Below are 17,908 nucleotides of genomic sequence, written 5' to 3' on the forward strand. Positions count from 1 at the left end.
CAGTTGTCCATCAAGTTCAGTTGTTCTGCTGGTTCCTACAGAGATATTTGCTTATAGGTTGTGATTCTTTGTATCACCTGTTGCTCTAAATTTGAGGGACAGCAGAATGCCCTATGACCTCACTTCTCTGACAAATCTAAAAAGGATTATTGATTTTTCAGTTTATTCAGAATTTTATTTATCATTAGCGTGGTGTGATGAATTCCAAGGCTCTTATTTGCTAGATACTCTCTGAATTTTTTTAACAGCCTCCCATTCTAATTTCATGGATGGATGCAGTAGAAAACCAAAACATGTATGTAAAAAAATATCCTTGTGACCTCAATATTGAGATTTGTAAAACAAGACAATAAGCATAACTATTAAGAGAAAATCAATGTATTCTACTAGATAAAGTTAGGTCAGCTCATCTCTGCTCTACATGGCACCAGTTGAGATGGCTCCGTTGAGGCAGAGGATTCACATTTGCTAGGTAGTTCATTCACATACCTAGCAAAACTAGTACTAACTATTGGTCTTCACACAGATCACTCCAAAGAGTAGCTTGGGCTGCCTCATACCATAGTGCCAGCTTGTTCAAAGAGCAAGTGTCTCAAGATGCAGTGGAGGCTACCATCTTCTTAATACTTGGGCCCCAAAGTTAGCAGAACATCATTTCAACTATACTCTATTGACTAATCATTCACAGAGCCCAGATTCATGAGGAGGGCAATAGACCCTACCTCTCAATAAGAGGAGGATCAAAAAATTATGAGTCATATTTTTAAATCACTTCAGTCTGCTCTCTAAACATAAATTATTTATATTTTTCCTACTTAAAAAGTTCATTCTTCCCCTCATAAGATTCCTCATCAAAAGTCTCATCCCTTTACAGTGTTACACAGAAGGTCCAGGAGCTCATCGTCTAAGTCAGGTGCAGGCACCTCTTAAGTGAAGTTTCTCAGATGCATTTTCTTGAATGTGGATCTTCTTTTTTTTTTTTTTTTATTCATATGTGCATACAAGGCTTGGTTCATTTCTCCCCCCTGCCCCCACCCCCTCCCTTACCACCCACTCCGCCCCCTCCCTCTCCCCCCCCTCAATACCCAGCAGAAACTATTTTGCCCTTATTTCTAATTTTGTTGTAGAGAGAGTATAAGCAATAATAGGAAGGAACAAGGGTTTTTGCTGGTTGAGATAAGGATAGCTATACAGGGCATTGACTCACATTGATTTCCTGTGCGTGGGTGTTACCTTCTAGGTTAATTCTTTTTGATCTAACCTTTTCACTAGTACCTGTTCCCCTTTTCCTATTGGCCTCAGTTGCTTTAAGGTATCTGCTTTAGTTTCTCTGCGTTAAGAGCAACAAATGCTAGCTAGTTTTTTAGGTGTCTTACCTATCCTCACCCCTCCCTTGTGTACTCTCGCTTTTATCATGTGCTCAAGTCCAATCCCCTTGTTGTGTTTGCCCTTGATCTAATGTCCACATATGAGGGAGAACATACGATTTTTGGTTTTTTGAGCCAGGCTAACCTCACTCAGAATGATGTTCTCCAATTCCATCCATTTACCAGCGAATGATAACATTTCATTCTTCTTCATGGCTGCATAAAATTCCATTGTGTATAGATACCAGAATGTGGATCTTCTTTATCTGAAGACCTGTGAATTAAAGAAACAAGTTGGCTGCTTAGTACATACCCAACATACAGTGGTGAACAGGGAGTTAGATAAGTTTTGTAAATACTTTCATCAAAGGGAGGAAAACTGAAGGGATGCAGCAGTCACTGGTCTGCAGAAATTCTGAAATCCAGCTGGGCACATGTTTTGAACTCCTTTTATTTAATTTTAAATAATTATTTTTAATTAAAGAAGACTTAAGGCATCATACTTGAACTCCTTAATTAGATGCAGCATTACTTCCTAGAAATTGTTTTCCATGATTTTGTCCTATGAATCATCCTTCTTTTGCCAATAGAAAACTTAGATGGCCTTCTCTTCTTGCTATAAAAGGTTGGGGGACCAAAGGATTCTTTATATTTTGTGCCATCACTGAACCTTCTAGTCCATACCAGCAGTCATTTTAAGAGACTGGCTCTCAATAAAGGAAATGCAAATTAAAACCACACTAAGATTCCATCTCACCCCTGTTAGAATAGCCATCATTAGCAACACCACCAACAACAGGTGTTGGCGAGGATTCAGGGAAAAAGGAACCCTCTTACACTGTTGGTGGGAATGTAAACTAGTACAACCACCCTGGAAAAAAATTTGGAGGCTATTTAAAAAGCTAGACATAGATCTACCATTTGATCCAGCAATACCACTCTTGGGGATATACCCAAAAGTCTGTGACACAGGTTACTCCAGAGGCACCTGCACACCCATGTTTATTGCAGCAGTATTCACAATAGCCAAGTTATGGAAACAGCCAAGATGCCCCACTACTGACGAATGGATCAAGAAAAAGTGGTATCTATACACAATGGAATTTTATGCAGCCATGAAGAAGAACGAAATGCTATCATTCACTGGTAAATGGATGGAATTGGAGAACATCATTCTGAGTGAGGTTAGCCTGGCCCAAAAAACCAAAACTCGTATGTTCTCCCTCATATGTGGACATTAGATCAAGGGCAAACACAACAAGGGGATTGGACTTTGAGCACATGATAAAAGCGAGAGCACACAAGGGAGGGGTGAGGATAGGTAAGACACCTAAAAAATTAGCTAACATTTGTTGCCCTTAACGCAGAGAAACTAAAGCAGATACTTTAAAGCAACTGAGGCCAATAGGAGAAGGGGACCAGGAACTAGAGAAAAGGTGAGATCAAAAAGAATTGACCTAGAAGGTAACACCCACGCATAGGAAATCAATGTGAGTCAACTCCCTGTATAGCTATCCTTATCTCAACCAGCAAAAACCCTTGTTCCTTCCTATTATTGCTTATACTCTCTCTACAACAAAATTAGAAATAAGGGCAAAATAGTTTCTGCTGGGTATTGAGGGGGTAGGGGTGAGGGGGAGGGGGCAGAGTGGGTGGTAAGGGAGGGGGTGGGGGCAGGGGAGAGAAATGACCCAAGCCTTGTATGCACATATGAATAATAAAATAGAAAAAAAAAAGAGACTGGCTCTCTTAGAAATTTAATGGATATTCTCTGAATAGCATCAGAGTTCATTTCATGAGACAAAGCCACAACCTCAGTTCTCTGAAAATTATTCCTTCTCTACTTTAGGCTTCTTGTGCAGCTACAACTGTTTAACAATACCCTTAAGAATATTTTTGATTGTTTTTTGCTATACTAGGTATCAAACTCAGGGCCTCACACATGCTAAATAAGCCCTCTACCAAAGAACCACACCCCCAGCCCTTTTGTTTGTATTTTGTTTTTGAGACAGGGTCTCATTAACTGCCCAGGCTGGCCTCAAAGTCATGTTCCTCCTGCCTCTAGTTCCTGAGTAGCTTGAATTATTGACACAAGGCACTATGCCCAGCTCTTGCAAGATTCTTAGAAGTTTTGTTGTATAAGGGAAAGAATCCACAAGGCTTGCCTTTAACATTCCTAGAGAGCCTTTTGATCTGAAAGAGTCAATGAAACATATTCTTAGATCTTTTTGGCATCTTAATAAAGGATTTTATTGTCTCATTCTGGAATTTATCTTTGATCCTCTCTTAATTTATAATTGTTTGTCTTCTGGAGAGTCTGGAGATGAGAAGCAGTTTTGTTTGTAAATTCTGCAAGTCCCAGATGTGTGTGTACATTTTTAGCTCATCTTTCATCTTACATTTTATCATAAGCTGTGAGAAAGCAGATGGCACTTCCATTACTTTGTTTGAAAATCTTAGCTGTTTCACCAAGTTCATTTCCTGTTTTTAGGTCCTGTAGTCAACAGTCTTATCAAACTGTAAGTCACTTCCAGCAAATGTCCCCTGTGTATCCCCCTTCCAATAGATTTTTCTCACTTTTCTCACTGACAACCTCCTGGAGAACCTTTAGGCTTCCATTAAAACTCCCTTTAAAGTCAGGTATCCAAAAAAGAAAAAACAAAATGATAAAAAAAAAAGAAAGAAAAAATAAATAAAGTCAGGTATGATGGTTTACACTTATAATCCCAGTTACTTGGGAGGTAGAGATCAGAGAGTCATAGTTTGAGGCCAGCCCAAGCAAAAAGTTGGTGAGACACCTCCCCACCCCCGCAGTCTCAACAGATGGGCATGGTGGTATGTGCCTGTCATCCCAGCTATGAGAGAAGCATAAATGGGAAGATAGTGGTCCAGGGTAGCCTGGGCATAAAACACAGGACCACATACACACACACAAATAAGTAACTTCCTCAAAAAGGACTAGGAGCATAGATCAGTGGTAGAGCACTTGCCTGGCTTGTGTGAGGCCTTAGGTTAAATCCCCAACACTGAAGGGGAACCCCCCACCCAAGACTTTTTCAGTTATGACTAATACTTTGTAGCCCTCCATGCTGCTTTCTGTACCCAGTTCCAAAGCCAATGCCATGTATGTTAGACTTTTGTTACTACAGCATCTTAGATCTCACATGAGAATCTGTTCCAATAGTTTTTTGCTGTGTATCAAACCACTACAAAACAGCATAGCTTAAAACAAGAATGGGTGAAGGCAGTTTATCCGCTGCATGCATTGTTAGCTGGAGTGGCTTAACTAGGACTGGGGATCCACTTTTCCACATGGCTGACATATTGTTACTGGCAGTTGGTTTTTCTCCACATAGACCTTTCCACAGGGTGCTTTGCTTCCTCACACATGGTAGTTGGGATCTAAGAGCAAATATCCCAAGAAACAGAAAGTAGAAGCTGCCAGTTTCTTAATCCCTGGGCTCAAAAACTAGCACAGTGTCATTTCCACCATTGTCTGTTGGTCAAGTGTGACAGAGATCGATAGCAATTTTATCAAACAATTTCAAAGCTGTGTTTTAAAACCAACAGTTTTTTAAAGGTTATATAGTTTTGCTTCTTCTGTTTCACCATTAATCTGTGTAGAATTGATTTTTTTAACCACCGGACTAGTTATACTTTTTCCATTCTGCCTATTTTAATCAAGGTAAAGTTTACATCAATGAAATATAGAGATTTTAAGTGTACAATTTGGTGAGCTTTAATAAATGTTAGCACTTGTATAACTACAACCTCAGTCAAGACATAAGCAGACATTTCAGCCACAACAGAAGTTCCTACAGTCAGTCTCTGCCTCCACCTTGATTCTGATTTTTACCACCAGAGTAGATTTTCCTTTTTTGAACTTAGTATAAATAAATCATGCTATATGTACTCTTGTATCTAGTCTTTTACTCAAAACAATGTTTATGAGAAAAACCCATGTCTTTGTGCCTATGGGTAGTTCTTTTTTTTTTTTTTACTGCCAAGTGGTATTGAATTAAATTAACATGCCACAATTTGTTTATCAATTATCTTTGGGTACACATTTGATCTAGTTCTAATTTGGGGTTACTATGAATAAATTGCTATGAACATTCTTACATCTTTTCATAGTCATTTATTGTTGCTTATTTTTATTATTATTCTTATCTTTCTGAGTTCCTGAGTTTTTAGTGGTTTCAGAAGAGTCACATCACCAGACAGGAAATCCCACTTCTTAACAGACCTCAACAGATCCTTCTTTTAGGTCTATCTTTACACACACCTCCAGAGGCACCTGTTCTGCTAGCCCTTAGACCTCTTATGAACTAGGAGATAAAACTGCTTGATTCTCATCATTCCTCATTCCTGCTTTAAGGAATTCAGCTCTGTGTGGTCTGCTAAGTTAGTTGCTACTTTTCTAGTATGATTTCCAGTTTCCAAAATTTTGTTGTCTTCTCCTATCATCTGCTTCATCCTAGAGTTTTAGACAAGAACAGAGTTAAATGTACATATTCATCTCATTTGCAATTTTCATTTTTTCCTTTCTTTTTTCTCCTGTTTCCTTCCCCATTCAGCCTACCTATTTCTATTTCTTATTTTCTTCTCTCCACATTGCTTCTCCTTAGATTAGAACTAGAGTTGGGGATTCCTCAGACAGTATCTAGCTTAAGCCCACATCTTTACAGATGGTGAACCTGACAGCCAAAGAGAATGATAGTTCACCCACCGCCCACACAGACACTACCCTGATTCTTTTCACATTCCCATGTAATAGGAAACATCTGGGGAGAGGAAACAACTCCACTGAGAACAGCCTGGATCTCCTGTGCCCCACACCTTGCCCACCACAGTGTAAGAGCCGGGCAGCAACCAGGAGAGAGCCCTGCTAGCTAGTCAGGAGACCTACAAAACAAATGAACATACAGATGGGACCTGCAGGCCATTTTCAAGTTTTGTTTTCCTTTGTTTCATTTTTTCCTGTTGTTTCTACTTTCTTTGGGCCTGAGTATTGATATAGATGATAACACAGGAACTCTACGGCCCAGAACAGAAAGGAAAGCAAGTGACCAGTGGTGGGATGATTCTGAGTCCGGTGCCAAGCATACACAATGTTGATGTGTTTTAATGGTCCCACAGCTTCTTACATATGTAAGGTAAGAGGTACAAAGAATATGTGAGGCAGCCAAGTACAGAAAATGGAAGTGCATACATCTAGGAAGTTGTTTAGATTTTCTTTTCAGAACTCAGTCTGAGCTGCTCTCCCAGCAGGATATGTTCCCAGAGCCCTTTGCCATGCAACTGTGCACAGCCTTTTCTTTTTCTCCCACAGTGGACTAGCTACTTAGCTGCTGGGAATCCCAGTGGGCACCAAACACCAGGGTGCAATAGATGGAAGAGAGCACCGTTCTCTGACTTTTCTACACCAGACACTCTGTAAGGTTATTGGATTCTTTGTCTTCTGTAGTTTGTATCTACTTGAACAAGAATGGCAGCACAGGCCCCCACTTAGATAAGAAGAAGATCCAGCAGCTCCCTGACCATTTTGGGCCAGCCCGTGCCTCTGTGGTATTGCAGCAGGCTGTCCAGGCTTGCATCGACTGTGCTTATCACCAGAAAACTGTCTTCAGCTTCCTCAAACAGGGCCACGGGGGCGAGGTCATCTCAGGTAAGTACTCTTGGGCTGGTATGGCCTTCCAGCTAAAGGAGCAAACCTTAACTGGCTAGATTTCTGACAAGGCATTCTAGTTCCTACTTCACACCTACAGGCTCGGGAGAAATATGAAAGTGTTCTATCTCCCAGAGTCCTCATTTCTACCTCCCAAGTTCCTTGAGCCTGATACATACCTCTGCCAAGAATACCTAAGCAAACTCTGCCTAACTGAGCCTCTGAACAGGTTCCTCCCCTGTGAATGTGTGGTTTTAAAGCCATTCCAGAGAAGGAATCCAGAGTAGCTGTGTTGTGGCAACAAAGTTTCTCCAGACTGCCACAACCTCAAGTTGGCTTCAGGGAACCTCTGACCCCATACAGGGGAGTTGAATCCCAGGACAGAAGGAAAGCATAATTCATTCTTTCTTTCCTATAGCATGGCATGGGTTTTTTTTTGGGGGGGGCGGTATTTTGTTTGCTTGTTTTATTTTTTGGTCTCACTGAAAATACACTTTTCTGATGTGCTTTGCTTTTGCTTCAATTTTCCTAAGTCTAAGATCCTATTCTTTACCCACCAAACCTATGAAGGCTTAACCTACAGCCTTCCAATCTTGACTGTAATGCTATTGCATAATCCCTTTCCCTTCCTCCCGAACGAGTTTCCTTAAACAGCTTCAGGAAATCCAGCTGAGATGGGAGACCCCATAAATAACCAAACTGTGCTTTTAGCAAGCACTTATGAAGTCCTTACTACATGTCAGAGGTAAATATGCCAGACACTGATGGGAAAAGGAAAAAGATGACAGCCTCAGATCTGCATTAGTGGAAAAGAAAGACTCTAAAGACCGAACTGTGAGAAGTTGTATAATAGTAGAGGAACAGGATAGAGGGGAGGGCAGACAGACCAGGGAGTAACTGGTTGCATGGAAAATGGAGGCAGATAGGGAGAGAAGTATTATAGAAGGGAATTATTATAGGTACTACTGTTAGATTAAGCCTATGTAGATCCAAGCCACTCCCTGTCTTTTCCTTTGCTTCTATGCAGCAGTCTGCAGGGACCTGACTTGCTTGCTTGCTCTTTTTTTTTTTAGCAGTACTGGGGTTTGAACTCAGGGCTTCACCCTTGCTAAGCAGATGCTTAGCCTGTAGAGCCACTCCACCAGCAAGACCAGGCTTTTACCACCTCTATCTGCTCTCATCTCTAGTCCCAGAGTTCCTCCTTTGTCTCAAAACAGACCTTTTGCTTTTCAAAAATTATATTGATATTTTAATAGAAATAGTTGGTAAAATAAAACCAACCATAAAACATATTCAAATGTTGCCAAAATTCTAGTGCCCTTATATAGATGGGAAATTGAGTACCCAGACCATTGCTGGCAATGCCTGTGCTCGCCTCTTCTGCCTAGCTTCTCTGTTCTTGGGCACTTACTGTGAAAACAGCACCCTAAAGGGAGCACAGTTCTTGGAAGAGGCCCAGCCAAGTAATGGAGCAGATAGAATTATGTTCACAGTTGTTTTCACAAGTTGAGTGAAATCATTCCAGAGCCCTGAGGGTGTAACAGACCTGGTCTGGCCACTCCCATTGTTGTATGCCCTTTGGAGTTGGAGGCAAAAAATCAGAGTCTTAAGGGAGGGATTGGGAGGGAAGCAGGCAGCCTGGGCACCGATCCCCTTTTGTAACCAGGTAAGCCTGAGACAAGTAATGGGCTGCACTTCTCTTGCCCTATATTGCACTGTGCTACACTGCCCCACTGACGTGCATGGTTCTGTTTACTTAACTCCACAGCCGTGTTTGATCGGGAACAGCACACCCTCAACCTCCCAGCAGTCAACAGCATCACTTATGTCCTCCGCTTCCTGGAGAAGCTCTGCCACAATCTTCGGAGTGACAATCTGTTTGGCAACCAGCCCTTTACACAGACTCACTTATCACTCACTGCCACAGAATACAGTCACAGCCACGACAGGTACCTACCAGGTAGGAGCGAGCTGGGATGGGGCCTGGGTTTAAGAGGGGGGCAGAACTGGCAACAGCACCTGCAAGGGCCCAGGGCCAGCCCTCAGACCTGCTAACCTGGCACCTACTATCCAGAACTGGGACACATCTGGGACTTTTTGTTCTCCTGTTGTCTTTACTCTCTTTGGGATGTTGTTGTCTATCTCTAGAATTACTTTTCATTCCAGTGGACCCTTATCCCTAGAAGAAGTTGGCTTATGATTCCCTTCTGAGCTCCAAACCACATGTGGATTCCCCCATGAAGTCACAGTGCATCTCCCAGTGTGAATCTGGCAGCAGAGGCCTAGTATAGCTGTCCCTTGCCAGCGAGAGGGTTTAGTCTCAGGCTAGAGATTGAGAAATTTGCTCCCTGGTGATTGGCCATCCGTTCTTTCCTTTGGCACATGGCCCTAATTCTTCCAGCACTGCCAGTCTAGCAAGTCAATTCAAGTTCCTGCTGTTTCCAACTAGGCTGGAAAATAACTTTGTTAGTTAACATACCAGACCCACAATGGGAAAGCGGATGCCACGTGGCTGGGTCAGTGACTAAGCACTTCCGAGAGAGCTTGAAGAGTGAATGGAGTTCGGCATCTCTAATCTGGAATACAGGACGCAGAACAGAGGGAGGGAAGGAAAGCTCGGCCCTAAACATAGCGAGGTAGGTCGCTGTTGAGAGGGAGGACCGGCCCTTTAAAAGAGACCTGTGGACTCTGTCCTGAGCAGAGGAGCAGAGAAGAGGTGCCATCAGCAGCGTGGGGCTACACTGTCTGCGTGGGAGAGCATGAGTCTGAAAGGCACCTCTGAGACCTTATACACAAGTCTTTTTCCCACACTGCCTTCCCTGTTGTTTTTCATCATAGTCTTAATGCAATCACTTCCAAATGAAGTGACACTTCTAGAGAATGTGCTCACATTCTCTAGAATGTGACTGCTTACCCAGTCCCCTTCTCCTCTGCCCCTTCTATACCTCTGCATCCAAATGAGCATTGCTTATGTGACTTGGTAGGGGGTTGGGGGAGATACCTGAATTCCACATACCCTGTGGGGGCCAAGCCATCTTGTCTCTACAGCTGTATCCACACCACTCTAGCTATTTCTTTTCTTCGGAGGAAACTTCTTGCCCAGCCTGCTCTAGATTGTGGTATGGTTTTGTTTTGTTTTGAGCATCAGAACCCTGAGAACAGACCTGCAATTAGAATGTTGCACTGAACATAGTGGAGTTGCTATAGACAGAAGCAAATTGTTAAATATTCCCAGCTATTGAAATTCAGAAACTCTAAGCTAGATTTCAATAATGAAAACCCTACCTGGGATTCTGAAAGCAGGGATAAGTGAGAGGGAATGGAAAGTCCATGAGGGCAGCTGCTAATCTAAAGAAAGATTTCCCAGAGAAACAGAAACTCAAAATTTTTTTTTCTGTACTGGCATTTGAACTCAGTGCCTCATGCTTACTAGGCAGGTGCTCTACCACTTGAGGAACTCAGAATTCTTAAATGGAATACTGTCATTAAGAAGCTGGGAAAAGTATCCTCAGCAGCATTCAGTGACTGGTCTGGATGTGTACATCATGTGCCTACAGTCATGAAAGTGGGTAGGGATTGGGGCATGACCTCTCCTAGGAATTCCTTTCCAGTTTAAATCTCTCTGATTTAGCCACCAGTTAAGAAAAAGCAAGTGTCAGCTAGACTCTTCCTTCCTGTCTTACCACTTAAAAAAATAACAAGGGTGTCACATTACACCATTGACTGCCACCTTTCCCTGCCCCCATTTACAGACAGATAGCACCAATTCTGTGAGCCCTCCTCTGTTCTCCAGGCTCAGTTTCTCATGGCCAGTACTGAGAAGATTCGTCTGCTCGCATTCTGGCTTCTATTTGCTTCCTGAAATGAGCATTTTAACTGTGCCCAGACAAGCCAGGGCTTTGCCTGGACTTCTAATTCCTCTGTGCTTCACAACTTATCTTTCTTGCCTGCCTACTGCCTGCTGCCTGCCTTACCCTTTGCTCTTATCTCTCTGATACTTTGTCAGCTCCTGTGTTTTTCTGATTATTTACCTGCCTTCTGCCAAAGAGCTCAATCTATACAAGAGCTTTGCTTTATGCTTTGGATCTGGCTCCTACCCACATTCCTGGTTATACACTTCTAATAATCCAACACCATAGGTACCACCTCTGGTGTCTGAGTGCTTTCTGGAGCTCTTTCCCCTCCTTCCTGCCTTGTGAGACACTACTCTACCCCTATAGTCTTGGCCCAGCTGATCATGCATCTGCAATATAGCAGACAGCCATCAAAAGTTAAGGTAGATTTCATCTCCTATTTAAGCTTCCTTACCTAAGTTGAAACTATTACTTTTTTCACTTTTTATTTTGAAAACTTTCAAACCTACAGAAGAAGATGTAAAAATAGTACAGTGAGCAACCAAGTAACCTTTACCTAGATTTATAACATTTTGCAATATTTGCTTTTTCTCTTTCTGTGTGTGTATGTGTATTTGTACCTCTATTATTTAATACAACATACTTGTATTTGTTCTATATACAGTCCATATCAGAATTTCCCCCACTGGTCCCCAAATGTAGCTGTTTTGTTTTTTCTTAATCCAGAATCCAATGAAGGATCATATGCTACATTTCATTGTCCTATCTTTTTAGCTTCCTTTATCTAGAACAGTTCTCCAGACTTTTTCTGTCTTCCATAACATGCATTGACATTTTGAAGGATCCAGGCTAGTTGCTTTGGTTTAGCACATCAAGTATTACTCACTCTCTGCTGAACTATATACTAGACTCTGGGGAGACACAGACAAAACAGACTCAAACTGCACTCAAAGAGCTGAGAGAGGGAGAGATATGTGAACATGTGTGTGGAGCAGAGGTGCTCTGACCCAACCACTCATGATGACCAAGAAATAGGGTGAAAAAAGAGGGGAAGTGGTGAGCAGTGTCAAAGTAGAGTCCCTTCCTCAAAACTACATGGGTCAAGATGGAGACTTGTGGAGGCTAAGTGAGAAGTCCCCCTAAGAAAAAACTGGTAATGTTAGGCAGGCAACTGTTTAGTTCAGCTGGGCCCAGTTACTATTAATTTTAGATGTAATGGAAATCCACCCAGCATTAACTTCTGGCTCTAGTGTTTTGAGATTCCCCAGGTCCCTCTGTGCTAAAAGAAATAGCTCACTTGTTCCAAGACAATGAGTTCCTTATGCCTCTCCTTTTTGCTGCCATCCAGGTCTTCAGAATTAGTCATAAAGTAGTTCTCCTGCCAAAATCCCAAGATTCACAGAAATTAAAGCCAAGTAAGAATTCTGAAGTCACTTGTGGTGCCCCTCATTACCATATAGGTTTCCTGAGAGAGTTGTCAGGTATTTCAGGTGACTCATGTGTTCATAGCTAATTTTTTTTCTTTTTTTTTTATTCATATGTGCATACAATGCTTGGGTCATTTCTCCCCTCTTCCCCCTCGATACCTGGCAGAAACTATTTTGCCCTTATCTCTAATTTTGTTGAAGAGAGAGTATAAACAATAATAGGAAAGGAACAAGGGTTTTTGCTAGTTGAGATAAGGATAGCTATATAGGGAGTTGACTCGAATTGATTTCCTGTGCATATGTGTTACCTTCTAGGTTAATTCTTCTTGATCTAACCTTTTCTCTAGTTCCTGGTCCCCTTCTCCTATTGGCCTCAGTTGCTTTAAGGTATCTGCTTTAGTTTCTCTGTGTTGAGGGCAACAAATGCTATCTAGTTTTTTAGGTGTCTTACCTATCCTCATACCTCCCTTGTGTGCTCTCGCTTTTATCATGTGCTCAAAGTCCAATCCCCTTGTTGTGTTTGCCCTTGATCTAATGTCCACATATGAGGGAGAACATATGATTTTTGGTCTTTTGGGCCAAGCTAACCTCACTCAGAATGATGTTCTCCAATTCCATCCATTTACCAGCGAATGATAGCATTTCGTTCTTCTTCATGGCTGCATAAAATTCCATTGTGTATAGATACCACATTTTGTTAATCCATTCGTCAGTGCTGGGGCATCTTGGCTGTTTCCATAACTTGGCTATTGTGAATAGTGCTGCAATAAACATGGGTGTGCAGGTGCCTCTGGAGTAACCTGTGTCACAGACTTTTGGGTATATCCATAGCTAATTGAAGCACATTGTCTGCACACATTCACTTCCCAGGTGGCAGGACTCTTCTACAGACCAACTTAAATTGACAACATCAAGTTGTCAGGGAGACTTTCCAAGGTCTCTGCAACCAAGAGAAGACCTTTGTTATTGTCTGTCTGAATACTCTGTTCCTTTCCTTTGTAATAATTACAACATTTTTAATCATTTTTCCCATTCCCCAAGAGGGGAAGAACAGTCTTTTTTACCGTTCTCACTGTCACCTTGAGTGTCACATGATAAGCATTTAATAGTATTTCCTAAATGAAAGGGAAGCAAAGGATGTGGGACATGTGTTCAGAGAGGGGTATTTTTCAACATGGGTGTACCTTCATAAGGACTATACTAGGATTTCTGGGTCTTGTGCTGATGTCAGAATTTTCTTAGATCTATAGCTCTTGCTCCACGCTCACTGCAGGGGAAAGCTTGGTTGTGAGCATGGACTCCTTGAGCCTCCAAAGGAGAAAGTGCTCTGGTGACAATCCCATGGTCATCTGACCTCTACTGAAAGACACTCAATAACAAGTTGCTTTTGACTTTTAGCAATTGATTTTGTTAGACAGTTCTGATGGCTAAAATGCCATCTTCTTGAGCTGAAATATGTCTTCTCATAACTCCTGCCCACTGTTCAAGTCTCTGTACTCCAAAAGAACAAATCTATCTCTAGCCCTCTTCCCTTCCCATGGTGCCCTTGGGGTATTTGTCTCCCATGGCTTTTCTCTAGACCCTACCTCCCTAGACCCTTTCCCCTTTGCATCTCAAGGCTCCTCACCACCATGCTGGCCACCCTCCACTGGGAACTCTAGTCTCTCAGGTTAGCTTTGCACTGGATACTCTGAGAAGAATTGCTTCTCACTGACAATGAGTGTAGTGCAATAGTGGGGGCATACAGAGTATTCAACAACAATTTGCTGAGCATTAAGTGCCCTTAGGCCTCTAGCTTAGCAACAGTAAATTTAATTCACATTGACCCTAGACGATTAAGGATTTTTCATCTCCATCTTATAGATGGGCAAACTGAATTCCAGAAAAAGGCACTGATCATTGATGAAAGCTCTTTCATGCCAGAAATAGAACTCAAGTTTTCTAGCCCCAACCTCTGACATCTGGATCAATAAAATTTGTTGTTTTAGCAGAGCTCCTTTTTTTTTGCAAAGGTAAAGTTCAAGGGCTGGGGATGCAGCTCAGTGGTAGGGCACTTACCTAGCATGCAGGAGGTCCTGGGTTTGATCCCCAGCACTATATATGTATGCATATGTGTGTGTTTATGTGTATATAAGGGTGTGTGTGTGTATATGTGTACATGTATACATATATACATGTACAGTTACATATGTATGTGTGTATATAGGTATGTATACATCTATATAGGTGTATATAGATAATGTGTAAAACCAGTGATATTTTGACAGAAGCTGGTAAGAGGACCAAAGCCTCCCTGTAGAAGATCCCCAAGGCTTTGAAGAGCACAAGCAGTAAAGCATTGTGGTCTTCTACCCTGGCTCTTTCCTACTAAGGGCAGCCACATCCCATCTGATCAGCCTTATGAGGACTAGGACCTCCTGCAGCTTTGAGCATGATCCTCATTTTTTCTAGTACATCTCATTAGGAACAAGATCTGATGACCTTGCCTAGTCCAGACATCACCAGTCCCAATTTTCAGATACCTCAACTCAGAATCCAGATCTAAGTTAGAATCCTTAGCATTGCTGAGAGGAAAAGGCTCCTACTGGTCTGCATCTACTTCTGATGAGCTCTGGCACCGTCACAATAATTACTTGTCACATCTCTTAGCTCCTGAGAGGCAGGTGGAATTCTCCCTAGCCATAGCTGACTAAAATGAAGGCTGGAAAGGTAAGGTGATTCCACTGCTAAGTGCAGAAACTAGATAATATCTTCCCCTACCCACCCCAAATGAATAGCAGAGAGTTTAGCTTTCCTGCTCTACCACTGAATAAAATAAAGTAACAGTTCTTTGCATTCCATCTTCTCACTCGATGTTGTTGAATGACAAGGGGTACTTTTCCCCATTTTATACATGAGACATTTTATACATAAGACAGGCGACTTACCTGGGATCACACACCTTATTAAAGGCAGGAACAGGGTGTAGAACTAAGTCACCTGCTTTGGGGATTGGGCTTCTGTTTGTGTCTCACAATGCAACCTGCTATATTCCTCTGTCCTGGAAAACAGGAATCAGAAACCTCATCTGTAGAAAGAGACTGGGACATGGTTTAGATGTCCTGGAGCCTCCCTGCAGAGGTGGAATAGCTATTTAATGCTATATTTGACCTTGAGCCCATGATTGCTGAGCAATTTTAGGTATTAGAAAGTAGTCCTAAAATCCCATACCGTCTTGCCACTGAGGTCTTCTAATATGGCAGCTGATGAATTTAGCATTCATCAGTGTCCCTGAATGAATCATAAGCATTATCTAAATACTTGATCTCTAAGAAAGCTATGAAAGACAGTGATATGTTCTGGCACCCAAGACCCCCACAAATACAAGGAATGCTGTGGCCTTGGCTGATGAACTGACTTGGTTTGGACAGAACCATGATGAGAGGAATCAGCTTCATCATGGCGATTGGGTGCTGCTGCCTGGTATCAGCTATGGGCTGGTTTAGAAACAGCAGGGTAAGATTCCCTTTTCAAAGACCTTCATAGCCATTTGCTTCTGATGTTTACAAGCCCCTTGGAAGGCTTCCCATGGTGTAGTGAACAACACACTGAGGTCTTCAGAAAAGTACTCTGCTGAGATAGCAGAGCCAAATCCTAGTCCTGATCTTTTCTGCGTGTCCAAGCTAGTGTACAACTCTAGCTTCTTTGAAATATTTCTGTAGAGCAGGATAAATACAAATGAAGGAGCAGATCCTTTGGAGACAAGCCTTTAGCCACGCATCAAGAAGCATTTCTGAGATGTCTTCCTGGTTGATCAGAAAGTCACCTTCTAAAGGACATCATCTGAGCAAATGTATCCCTTCTCCACTACTCATCTCCCCTGCTCTAGCATCTTATGACTGAGGGAGTCTCTTCCACCCTAGAGTAGCTCCACTTTTTTTAAGTTCTCCTTATCCAGATAAATTCTAGGACAACCAGACCAGGAAAAAAAATTCAGATTATTCAATCTAAGCCAAAGAATCTTTAAAGAAATCACAGTCCAGAATCCAGAGAGGAAACCAAATTCTGATCTTGGCTACGGTCACCTAGTGAGAGCCAGAGCCATAACTGATACACAGGCCTCTGGAATCCCCACAGGGCTTTCTGTCTTGCTGCCTCTTGTTCCACCCAAGTGTGTACCTGGGAACCAGTACTCTGGTAGTCCTTCCAAGTCAATCCCTGCTCTCACCATGGTTTTGTTTTCCAGGTGAAACCTTTATCCTGGGGAATAGTCTGGCCCGGTCATTAGAACCACACTCGGACTCAATGGACTCTGCCTTGAATCCCACCAACCTTGTCAGCACCTCTCCAAATCTTCGAGCTCCTGGGTACCGGCCCTTGCTTCCCTCCTGTGGCCTCCCACCAAGCACTGCCTCAGCTGTGCGCAGGCTGTGCTCCAGGGGTAAGCTGACCAGAGTTCTGGCCCTCTGACTTTTCTTCCTTTTTCTTCTCTTCCTCCAGGAGCCAGGAAATCCCAGCTCTGCTCCCCCCATCCAATGGTTGTGGGACTGGGGCTAGGCTTATTTTTATGCCTAACCAGGTACCTAGGAGGTAATGGGAGCTCTGGGATTGGCTTGAGAATAATAAACTAAGAGCCAAACACCTGGAGCCAAAAGGGACAGGCAAGGATTCATTCTTTCATTCATTAAACACCAGCTGTATTTGGCATGATAATCCTACCTAGTTGGGAAGCTGAGATCAGGAGAATCACACTTCAAGGCCAGCCTAGGCAAATAGTTCAAGAACCCCATCTCCAAAATAACCAGAGCAAAATGGAGTGGAGGTGTGGCTCAAGCAGTAGAGCACCTGCTTTGCAAGCACAAAACCCTGAGTTTAAACCCCAGTCCCACAAAAAAAAAAAGACAATTATAAATCAAGCACAGTGACAGAAATATGCTGTGGATAACATATAATGGCAGGGACACCCTACCGCAGCTTGGTCTTCAAGGGCACTTCCTTGAGGAGGGATACCTTGTCTGAAACCAGATGAACAGTCATGTCAGGTGGGGATGAGGGAAGGCTTTTCAGGAAGAGAGGACAGGGGCAGAGGGGTAGGAACTAGTAACGGTGGTACCAGGACTGTATGCAGTTTGGTATTGCTGAAACGTGAAATGTTTTACTGGGTCTTCATAGGGAAAAGTCTGGAAAGACCAGGACTTCTATCGTTGAAAACCTTAGATGCCATGCTAAAGAGTTAGGAGTTGATCTTGTAGGCAATATGAAAATACTGGAGGCTTTTAATTAGAGGCAGGTCATAAACATGTTCATGCTTTGAGTGACCACTGACTGCTGGGTTGAGTGTGGACTTAAGGACCAGTCTAGAAAGAACAGGTAGGGGCTATGAGAGTGAGCCAGACGAGAAGTGAAAAGGCCTAAATTAGGGCCATGGCAGAAGGTTCGAAGAAGAGTGGATGGGTTGAAAATTACTCACAAGGTAAATTTAGACAGATTTGAGTACTGTGAGGAAGGAAGGAAGGAAAGTAGAGAATGTCTTCTGGGATCAGACGACTAGGTGTTGTAGTTGGCTGGACGGTGATGCCATTTTCTAAGAGCAGCCCAACCATGGAGGAAAAG

General features: G+C 42.6%; 1 protein-coding gene across 15 annotated transcripts in view; it reads left to right on the top strand.

Annotated features, from left to right (window-relative positions):
* Positions 1–17,908, top strand: part of Scmh1 (Scm polycomb group protein homolog 1) — a 177,611-nt gene that overhangs the window by 152,367 nt on the left and 7,336 nt on the right. For all 15 annotated transcript variants that reach the window (XM_074080451.1, XM_074080442.1, XM_074080443.1 and 12 more), the window contains 3 exons: positions 6,835–7,035; positions 8,804–8,995; positions 16,542–16,736. In XM_074080451.1, coding sequence (XP_073936552.1) covers positions 6,835–7,035; positions 8,804–8,995; positions 16,542–16,736 — 588 coding nt within the window. The remainder of the gene's footprint in view (positions 1–6,834; positions 7,036–8,803; positions 8,996–16,541; positions 16,737–17,908) is intronic.

Source organism: Castor canadensis, chromosome 7 (assembly GCF_047511655.1).
Source record: "Castor canadensis chromosome 7, mCasCan1.hap1v2, whole genome shotgun sequence".
Lineage (NCBI taxonomy): Eukaryota > Metazoa > Chordata > Mammalia > Rodentia > Castoridae > Castor > Castor canadensis.